Source organism: Rutilus rutilus, assembly GCF_951802725.1.
Source record: "Rutilus rutilus genome assembly, chromosome: 2".
Taxonomy (NCBI): Eukaryota; Metazoa; Chordata; class Actinopteri; order Cypriniformes; family Leuciscidae; genus Rutilus; species Rutilus rutilus.
In genome coordinates this window covers 8,910,338-8,921,693 of record NC_140210.1, presented here as the reverse complement: position 1 = coordinate 8,921,693, position 11,356 = coordinate 8,910,338, and the positions used below count along the sequence as shown (strand labels likewise).

The window sequence follows — 11,356 nt, the reverse complement described above, 5'->3', positions numbered from 1 at the left end:
AAAACTCTTTAGATGTGTTTGTGACAAACACAACATCTTCACTTAGAAGACTTTTTTTAAATGTATGGCTGATCCTTTTTCTTCTGACAAACTTACATTTCATATTAATTACCTGAGGCGTTTAACAACCACAGGAAATGCATGTTGATTTCTAAGTTTCAGGCATAGTGCAAACATGCAATGTTCGAGAAAGCTTATATTGGTGTAATCTTTGTGAGATCTCACCCACAAACGCAAAACTTTGTGTTGGGTGATCCACGCATAGCTTTACTGAAAGAAAATATTATGGAAGTCATTTTCAAACTGTAATTATACCATATTTTATATATTAATATTATGGTTCCATGTTGCTTTAAAGTTTTGTTTGTTTGTTATTAACTAATACCTGTAACATCCTGCACAAATGACAGAAACATATGAGCTAAGGAGTTAAGGATGTTCATTAATCCCAAATAAACAGATAATGGAATGTTCACAATCTACAATGTTAGATATTCTCCTACTCATGTGTGTAAATAGTTGTGCTTAAATCTTTGGGTGTATTTTTACACGCCAACATATTTTGTCACACCGTAGTGATGCAAAGTACCACACTCTTGTAAAGCTTATGGACTAACTTTAAAACATCATCTTTATACAGAATCACACGTGTCCAAAACATCCGTGTAAGATTCAAAAGACCAAATCTCTAAGAAAAGAGGGCTGAAAAGCATCGTTTATAATAAATACACAAAAGTTTCCAAATTATGGTTTTATTACTCCGCTAGATTTAGTCATCTTGTTCAGATATCACAATGCTGTTTCACATATTGTAGGCTATGTTGGACTGTATGTTGGACATTCTGATGAAACATAAGACTGCAAATCGACTCATCATTCATGTGGGGAAGAATGATATTCATAAAGAGCAGTCAGAACTCCTTAAGAAGGATTTCCATGAGCTTTTTGAAACACTTAAAAGACTGAAAGTTCAAACATTCATCAGTGGACCTCTCCCAGCAAGAGGAACAAACAGGTTTTCACGGTTACTTGGGCTTAATACGTGGCTGCAAAAAACCTGCAATATAAAAGGAGTAAACTTCATTGACAATTTCAATCTTTTCTGGAGTCAGAGACAACTATTTCATCGGGATGGCCATCACCCAAACAAACTTGGTTCAAGAGTGTTAAAGGACAATATCTACTTCTCCCTCAATCATCCTTCTGCAGTTTGTGCCAATCCACTCAATCTGAACGGCACACACACACCTGGACACAGTACGAATGACCACAGGACTTCACATCAGCAGCAAATGGACATGATAACACCACTCCGCCACAACAACCTCTGCTCACGGACACAATCTCAGCAGAGCCCTGCACACAGAGCTCACCACAGACAGACATATCAGAACTGCTTGAAGATTCAGCACCCAAGGACGACTTCCTGGAAAACAGCCAGGGAAGCCAGGACAGCATATTACAGCCTCCGAAGACACCAGAGCAACAGCCCCTTTCACCAGACACGTTTTCCCTCTCCCCAGCATCGCCACATCTGTGCTTCTCACAGAAAATGGAAGAACTGGTGTATGCTGGAACCAGACTATCCCACTCTTTTGCTGCAAACCCCCAGATACCAACCAAAAAAAGACAGGCACCATTACCACCAAAGCCTGCGGGCCCAGCTCGCCCTCCCCCTCCTCCTGTGAGAGCTCTTCGGCCTCTGCCACAACGCCAGGGTGAAACTCAACAGCAACTTGGTTGGAGAAACTCAACAGCAGTGCAAAATATGAAAAGACAATGCAGAAAAGTAGAGCACATGTGGCGGAAGACAAAACTTGTAGTCCATTATAACATCTACAAAGACAGCATCCATGCTTTCAATATGGAACTAGGCAAAGCTAGACAGACTCAAATATTATAAACAGTAATTTAAACAACACACGCACTCTTTTTGCTACTGTAGAGAGACTGACAAACCCTCCAAGCCAGATTCCCAGTGAAATGCTCTCAGACAACAAGTGCAGTGAGTTTGCTTCTTTCTTCTCTGAGAAAATCAATAATATCAGAAAGGTGATCAGCACATCCTTGAGTTGCACTGGGGTCAGACAGATCAAACCACCTGAGAAAGTAGCTACTATGTCTGACTTCAAAGAAATTGATGGCAAAATTTTGGAAGAAACTGTACAGCACCTTAAAACATCAACCTGCGCTCTTGACACACTTCCCACATAATTTTTCAAAAGTGTGTTAAACAGTTTAGAAGCAGATCTTCTAGAAGTGGTAAATGCTTCACTTCTCTCTGGGAGTTTTCCAAACTCCCTGAAAACTGCAGTTGTCAAGCCCCTCCTGAAAAAGAACAATCTGGATAAGACCATATTAAGCAACTATAGGCCGATCTCAAATCTTCCTTTCATAGGCAAGATAATTGAGAAAGTTGTCTTCAATCAGCTGAACAAATTCTTAAGCTCGAATGGATACTTTGACAATTTTCAATCTGGTTTCCGACCGCACCACAGCACAGAGACAGCGCTCATAAAGATAATAAACGATATTCGCTTAAATACTGATTCAGGCAAATTATCGGTGCTGGTACTACTCGACCTCAGTGCTGCATTTGACACTGTCGATCATAACATACTTCTGGACAGGCTGGAAAACTGGGTGGGGCTTTCTGGGATAGTCCTAAAATGGTTCACTTAGATGGGAGAGGTTATTATGTGAGTATAGGAGATCATAAGTCTGAGTGGACATCCATGACATGCGGAGTCCCTCAAGGCTCAATTCTTGCGCCACTCCTGTTCAACCTGTATATGCTCCCACTGAGCCAAATAATGAGAAAGAACCAAATTGCTTACCACAGCTATGCAGACGACACACAGATTTACTTAGCCCTATCGCCTAACGATTACAGCCCCATTGACTCCCTGTGCCAATGCATCGATGAAGTCAACAGTTGGATGTGTCAAAACTTTCTTCAGTTAAACAAAGACAAAACTGAAGTCATTGCTTTTGGAAACAAAGATGAAGTTCTCAAGGTGAACGCATACCTTCACTCTAGGGGTCAAACAACCAAAAATCAAGTCAGGAATCTTGGTGTGACACTAGAGTCAGACCATAGTTTCAGTAGTCATGTCAAAGCAATAACTAAATCAGCATACTATCATCTGAAAAATATTGCAAGAATTAGATGCTTTGTTTCCAGACAAGACCTAGAGAAACTTGTTCATGCTTTCATCACCAGCAGGGTGGATTATTGTAATGGACTCCTCACTGGCCTTCCCAAAAAGACCATAAGACAGTTGCAGCTCATACAGAACGCTGCCGCCAGGATTCTGAGCAGAACCAGAAAATATGAACATATCACACCAGTCCTCAGGTCTTTACACTGGCTCCCAGTTAGATTTAGGATTGATTTTAAAGTATTATTACTGGTATATAAATCATTCAATGGCCTAGGACCTCAATACATTGCAGATATGCTCACTGAATATAAACCCAACAGATCACTCAGATCACTAGGATCATATCAGCTAGAAATACCAAGGGTTCACTCTAAGCATGGCGAGTCCGCTTTTAGCTATTATGCCAGCCGCAGCTGGAACCAGCTTCCAGAGGAGATCAGACGTGCTCCTACAGTAGTCACATTCAAATCCAGACTCAAAACACATCTGTTTAGCTATGCATTTAATGAATGAGCACTGTGCCGCTGTTCGTCCGACTGTTTGTACTGTACTGTATTTTATTTTTTATTTTTCTAAACTGTTTTAATTATTCTTATTTCTTTTTATTATTTTAATTTCTTCTATGTAAAGCACTTTGAATTGCCATTGTGTATGAAATGTACTATATAAATAAACTTGCCTTGCCTTGCCTATGTGTTTTAGGTGAAGACGTTTCTTTGAGAGCTGTCTATAGAAATAAATGACAATTAAGAATTTAAGTGATAGTCTTTCTGTTTGACTAAATTGATACTTCATTTAGTGCAACTTTCCCTCTATCTACGAATTACACAAAGTGCATGGTGTTTTACACTTAAACTATTACAACAGAATCACATCTGACTGTTGCACTAAGAGAGGCATATTCATCCAAGCTCGAGGCTGTTAAACAAAGTTCCACACTTTGGTAAAACCTCAATTCTAGAGGTCAACTGGGTTAAAAGTAAATGCATCATCATGAGCCATTTAAAACAAATACAGAAAAGTCACTATAGTGATCAGTTTTAGCGTTTGAATTGACATTTTACATATTACACTGTTTACATCTTGTTTTTGTACAGTTTTTGCAAAAAAGCGTGGTCAAACATGTTCATATAGGAATGTATGAAAAACATGAACAAATATTGCTTAAAGAGAATTAGCTGACGGTCCTTCTAGCATGAGAGTGTTTAAGACTAAACAAATCATATTTATTTTAGAACATCTTTCTGCTATGTCTACGAAGCGTTGCGGCAGCATGCAGACACAGGCGAGACGGCTCGCGCGCCTATTGGCTGCCCTGCGGCAACTGCAGCAGCCAATCGATAAGGCCCTATCGTGACGTCAGCTCCAATACGTCACGTCCCGCCGAGACGGGCGTGGCCTAGGGCTATAAATATAGCTTCGAGAGGCTAGCTCACTGATTTTTCATCTCTTCAGCGGAGCTCACGCATCGCTGGATCCTGAGAGAAGAAGCCGCGCCGTTTGAGAAAGCCTTTCAGCGGGACGAGCCACTGCACCTGAAGCCGCTGGCCGCGCCGCCTTCAGTCACCTTAGAGGAGCTAAGAGGTTAAATCCTCCCAGACCTCCCATATGGGACCTTTCTACGGTCTTGTAGGCCATGAAAGGTGCCCCATTTGAGCCAATCCAATCAATAGATATCAAACACTTGTCTTTCAAAACAGTGTTTCTTCTGGCTCTCGCTTCAATAAAGCACATGGAGGACTTACAAGCGCTCTCAGTGAGCGCGACATGTATGGAGTTTGGGCCAAATGACTCGAAAGTCATACTCAAACCGAGGCACGGGTACGTTCCTAAATCCCTCAACACACCGTTCAGGGCTCAGGTGATTTCCCTGTCTGCCCTGCCGGTCTCTAACGAGGAAAAGGACGCCAGCTTCCTTTGCCTGGTCAGGGCATTAAGGGCTTATGTGTCTCGCACGTCTGTTTTCAGACAGACAGAGCAGCTCTTTGTTTCACTCTACGGACGTTCTAAGATGGATAGTCGATGCTATAGCACTGTGCCCATTAGGTGTCAGAGCGCACTCCACGAGAGGTGTGGCCTCGTCGTGGGCTTGGTCTAGTGGGATTGCCTTGCAAGATATCTGTATGGCGGCAGGCTGGGCCTCCCCATCTACATTTATAAGGTTTTATAACCTAGAGGTTCCCGCTTTGCAGGCTAAGCTGCTTTCGGTCTAAAAATTTGTACTGTCTGCCCCGATGTGTTCGGCCCAGAATACTGAAACTGCTTGAGCAAACACTCGCTGATTGATCGCGCAGCTCTATGGGCAGCGTGTAAGACCCACTATATTCGTCAGTTCAGGCCGGGGGTCGCCCTGACTGTACGAAACATCATCAGTATAACTGCTCCTTATAGGAGATTATATTATTACAGGAATGATGCTATTCTAGCCACTCTTTCCTGGACTCTCTGTGAGTCCCTTATGATCATGTACTATATGAGTCCGGGCACTTGCCCTTGGGTCTTTGGTGCTGGATCTTAGCATGCATGGCGTTTTACACTGTGTTCCCCTAGCGTAAGACTTACGCAGTACTCGTTCCCTCTCGTAAGAGAACGTACTCGGTTACTAACGTAACCTCGGTTCTCTCTAGAGAGGGAACGAGTACTGCGTATCTTGCCGTGCCTGCACACGCTCTGGTTCGCTCCGGCGATGAAAAACCAGTGAGCTAGCCTCTCGCTGAGCAAACACTCGCTGATTGATCGCGCAGCTCTATGGGCAGTGTGTAAGACCCACTATATTCGTCAGTTCAGGCCGGGGGTCGCCCTGACTGTACGAAACATCATCAGTATAACTGCTCCTTATAGGAGGTTATATTATTACAGGAATGATGCTATTCTAGCCACTCTTTCCTGGACTCTCTGTGAGTCCCTTATGATCATGTACTATATGAGTCCGGGCACTTGCCCTTGGGTCTTTGGTGCTGGATCTTAGCATGCACGGCGTTTTACACTGTGTTCCCCTAGCATAAGACTTACGCAGTACGAGAGAACCTCTCGTAAGAGAACGTACTCGGTTACTAACGTAACCTCGGTTCTCTCTAGAGAGGGAACGAGTACTGCGTATCTTGCCGTGCCTGCACACGCTCTGGTTCGCTCCGGCGATGAAAAACCAGTGAGCTAGCCTCTCGAAGCTATATTTATAGCCCTAGGCCACGCCCGTCTCGGCGGGACGTGACGTATTGGGCGCGAAGCGCCCCCATTGGAGCTGACGTGACGATAGGGCCTTATTGATAGGCTGCTGCAGCTGCCGCAGGGCAGCCAATAGGCGTGTGTCTGCATGCTGCCGCAACGCGTTTTACATTATTTCAAAATTAAGGATAATTTTTGGGCTTCAGTATCTCGCGGAAAAGAGATTTTCCCCCGAGCGTAAGACTTACGCAGTACTCGTTCCCTCTCTAGAGAGAACCGAGGTTACGTTAGTAACCGAGTACGTTTTCTCCAGAGCGGCTATATATATGTATATATATATATATATATATATATATATATATATTAACTAAATTAATAACTTTTTTACAACAAAAATGAAACATCACTGAGCTTACTTAAACTGGACTGTAACGCTATTTTCTTCTGGAAACAAACTTTGTTGCATTATTTTCCTGTTATCTCTGTAAAGCATTAACATGAGCACTTTACTCCATCATGTAAATGTGCCAGACATTTGACACATTTTTGTCATGTTGTTGCAAGTTTTAAAGTTGAGAGCAGAGAAATAGGCCTACACACACTCTCTCTCTCTCTCTCTCTCTCACACACACACACACACACACAAACACATATATAACGCAAATATATATAATACAATTATGGCTATATTTATTTGCAACAGTTGTGTTAAGACATTTCTGTCTTAAGAACAGCTGATGGACACCGTGCTGAGTTGTCATGGGAACATCCCAGGTGAAGATAATGAGGAAGTTAGGCTTTCTAAACCGTGAATTTTTAGGGCCGTGATATTCAAATGACGATTGTTTTCAGCGCCACATTTATCAACGTCCGATCATTCGTACGATGGGATTGGCTGTATTCCAGTGTTTCATGAATCACACCTGAACCCTGTCTTAAGATGATTTCTGCGCTCGGATCTACGTTAGATTGATAAATGAGGCCCAATTAGTAAAGTAGACTATAAACGCAGGGCTCTTTCTGGAACTTAACAAACACTTCCTCTGAGATTCTGAAGACAACAATCTGAAAAGCAAGGTGAGTTTTTGGAACAGAAACCTACTGAATAACATTTGCGTTGTCTTTAAAATACACTAAGATTCCACAGTGTGCAGCATTTGAGTGCAGACATTTAACTTTACCTGCTTATTCATTTTTAGGTTGATTTTTCAAGTTCATCATGGCAATGCTGAGCAGTCTTCTGCTTCTTTTTGTTGTTTTCTCCATGGGGAATGCAGATGGTAACTAGAACATTTAATTGTAAAAACTCTTGCCAGTTAAGTGCATTATGGGAATGTGTGTTTTTTTTTTTTTTTTTTTTTTTTTTTTTTTTTTTCATATCACACAAACTTGAAATAACTTAAAATAAAAACGCTAAATATTACAAAATCCCCATTTAGGTAGTGAATCCACACTTGATTTTAGAAGATGTCCACGTGGATGGCAAAATTTTGGACGCCGGTGCTACAAGTACTTCTCTCAATCGGTTCCCTGGATCACAGCAGAGGTAATGTATTATACAACAAAGCTATTTGAACAACACCTTATATTATGTCTTTAAATAAATGGTTTGGTACAATGTATTGTGTTGATGTAAGACACTTTTGCTGCTATTGAGTTGGGATATGGGTAAGGTTGGGGACAGGTTTGATGGTTAGGTTTAAGGGTGGGTTAACACTGGGTCAACAGAGTAATCCTAGATCTAATTACAGCTGTATTAATTGCTTGCATTTAAAATCAAATGATTGATTTAAATGTTAGTACAGATTAAGTGCTCTTAATATAAGTGGGAATGTTTCTTTGTTTGCAAATTACTAATGTTTAAAGCCATTTCTGCTTTCTAATAAAAAGATTATAAGATTTTGTAATGACAAATCTGTCTCTTCAGAGAAACTGTCAATCTTTTGGTGCGAATCTCGCATCTGTGCATGATCAACCAGAGAATAATTTCCTGCTGAGTCTGTTGCGTGCTTCCACAAAAACTTGGGTTGGTGCTCATGATGGTGTACAAGTAAGTTCAATTGTGTGCCCTAAAGAAACCTATTTGTTTGTCTAAACTGAAATTTCTGCTTTAATCAAAGGCAAAGTTTCTAATGAAGATGGTTTGACTTCAAAGCTGAACTTAATTGGCTTGCGTTTGACTACAGTAGTGCACTTTTTGTACTCATTCTCTTCACTTAGGACGGAGAGTGGTTGTGGAGTGATGGAACTGTGTATGACTATACCAACTGGTGCTCTGGAGAACCTAACAATGCAGGTGGTCCTGAGAACTGTTTGGAGATCAACTGGACCTGTGAGTGCACTCATTTATTTTTTATTTTTTTAACAAATCTGCAATCCTATAATTTCATATCATACAGTAACATTAAATGTCTTGTTTGGATTTCTCTATGCCTTAAGTTGAACACCACTGTAATGATCAACTGATTTCATTATTCCACCATACAGCTAACCGTTGCTGGAACGATGCATCCTGTTCAACCTCAAAGACCTATATTTGTGAGATCCGTCAACCTGGTCCATATTGACTTTGTACTACATTTTCTGATCTGATCTTTGCAAAAATTTCTGAAATTCAATCTCTTAATTTTCTCTGAAACACTCCTCAATTAATAAAGCATTGAATCAAGGCATGTGAATTGTGGACAATCAAATAAATGTGTATATTGTATAGCAAGGTTTGAGGATATGGTTCGTAGAATGGCATTTAATGATATCAGGGAAGGGGGTTTAAGCAAGCGCACACAGTGGCTTCATTGACAAAACACTAGAAGACATTTGTTTCCTACATTGGACTGTAACTCTTTGTTTTGTCTTATTAAAATATGCATCATGATCCTGGAATTCACCATGGTCTTTACATGGTATTCTGGCTCAAGTTCAAAACCCCATGTTACTCTGATTTGAACGTCACGTGAATAATGTAAACGTAGGCATATGTGAGTATTTTTGGAAAGAAAATATTGGTTGCAATCTACAGGGTTCCTACGCAGTTTAGAAAAGTATGGGATTTGGAGTAATTTCTAAGTATGGAAAAATATTTGTCTTTCCAGACTATTGCCCCTATTTAGTGTTCTATAATAGAAAATTAAGAATTAATTTATCATTGTGTTTTCATGGCAGCTGTTTAGTGATTGTCAAGCACAAATTAATTCAAGGTGCACTTTTTCATTATGCAAAAATGAAATGCATGGGTTTCTTATGATATTCTTTGCACTGTATTACAGAGCCACTAAAAGGATCTTTGCAAAACTAAATATGCAGACTTTCGTGTGTGCATGAGAAAACAAACTTAGCATAGATAATGCACACTGAGCCACCTATTGCACCATCAGCCCATTTCATGGTGTGGTTTCTTGGCCGCCATAGTGTGTTAAAACAGTCTTTTGATAGACCCTTAAATTTGGCAAATAGGACAATGCACACAACCATATTGTGCCATGGTTTCTCCTCCACCACAGAGGATACATTAAATTGGACATTAGGCCTTGATATTAGAGGTACTACCCTAAGGAAAGCCAAATTTTGAGCGAATGGGCCTAGATTTCTATTAATTCATGTGCATATTTGCTCTTTTTCTTCATAGTAAGCTGGCAGGGATGCACAAAGGACATAGATTATAGTATATAAAACTAGAAATTGTAATGCATAGTTGTAAATTGTAAACTGTAGCTTTGTAGGAAAGTTTCTTCAAGTTTCTTGGAGACGTTGCCACAGTTCTTCTGGATTTAGTAGTTTTTTTCTGTGTCTTCATGTAATCCCAGATGGACTTGATGGAGGTGAGATCAGATCTTCGTGTGGAGCACTGGCTGTTGTCAGACTCCTTATGCATATAAAAATCTCACTGGATTATTACAATGGCAAAATAAATCTTTGGAAATGTAAACTGATATTTCCTACTGACACTACAGCAAAGGATATAAAACACTACAGTTTTAGTGGGTGAAAATACTAATTTTGCTTTGGAGGTCTCAACAAACGCTTTAATTTTCTCAAAATATATTGTACATCACATTTTTCAATGATTCCCAAACTAATCGTCCAATGATTCAGTCTCTTTAAATCCCTCCTTTCCGCTGCCTGCTCTGCACTGATTGGCCGAACGGCCCAGTTTGTTGTGATTGGTCGACCACTTACAGCGCCTGTCGGAAGCTAAACACCCATTACCATAACCAAATCCCGTCTACGGAAAGCCTGTTCACTCCAACGCCCTATTAAGTCCTTTTGGTTGTAGTTCCAATCAGAGTTCCACTGGGGGAGCTCGCCATGAATGCAAAATGAATGGGAGTCAATGGGGCTAGACGGCTAAATTTGTCTCCCTCACCCGATTGCCGTTGAGAAATCTCAGATTTGATTGTAGGTTTTGCAAGTTCAGCATGGGTTATAGATCGAAAGTTGAATGAACGAGTACTTATTTCTTTTCGATTTCTTACAGGTTGAGTTGTTGTTGCCCATAACACGCTAGCATTCTGCTAATGACGTCAGCATTCTGACGTCATTGACATTTTGAAAGACTTTTTAAAGCAAATAAGTGACTCTAAAAAATCTAACACCAAGCAATGTGTAATTTCTTTGCATCCCCTTTCGAAAACAACATTCAAATTACTAGACAAAAAATTATATCCTAAGAAAAGTGGATTTTGAGCGGTATAGCTCCATAGACCTCCATTCATTCTGCACTCGTCATGTGAGCGCCCTCATATGGAACAAGAGTGGAACTGCAACCGGAAGTTTATTGAGTGGCACTTCTCCCCTCATTAGACGTTCTCTGCCATAACTGAACTTCAGCTCAGGAGGCTTCCTCAGTCCTCAGTGATTACTAGGGCTGTAATCAACCAAAGAAAATATTTTTTGGTCGACTGAAGTCCTGAAATTTTCGACTAAAAATCGACTAAAAATTACGTTAGGAAAAAAAACTTTAAATTAATTAGCTGCGCACTGTGCGCAGTACTTGGTAGCCTTGTTGTCCGCCTAAATGAAGTATAAAT

The 11,356-nt window shown here is 40.6% G+C and overlaps 1 protein-coding gene across 1 annotated transcript; it reads left to right on the top strand.

Moving 5' to 3' along the window:
* Positions 1-7,318: 7,318 nt before the first annotated feature.
* On the top strand, positions 7,319-9,292 carry LOC311286704 (ladderlectin-like). Its single transcript, XM_084402958.1, has 6 exons — positions 7,319-7,406; positions 7,529-7,609; positions 7,769-7,875; positions 8,257-8,379; positions 8,550-8,661; positions 8,817-9,292. The coding sequence occupies exons 2-6, from the start codon at positions 7,549-7,551 to the stop codon at positions 8,894-8,896; spliced, it is 483 nt and encodes a 160-aa protein (XP_084259084.1). The 5' UTR covers positions 7,319-7,406; positions 7,529-7,548; the 3' UTR covers positions 8,897-9,292.
* The last annotated feature ends 2,064 nt before the right edge of the window (positions 9,293-11,356 follow it).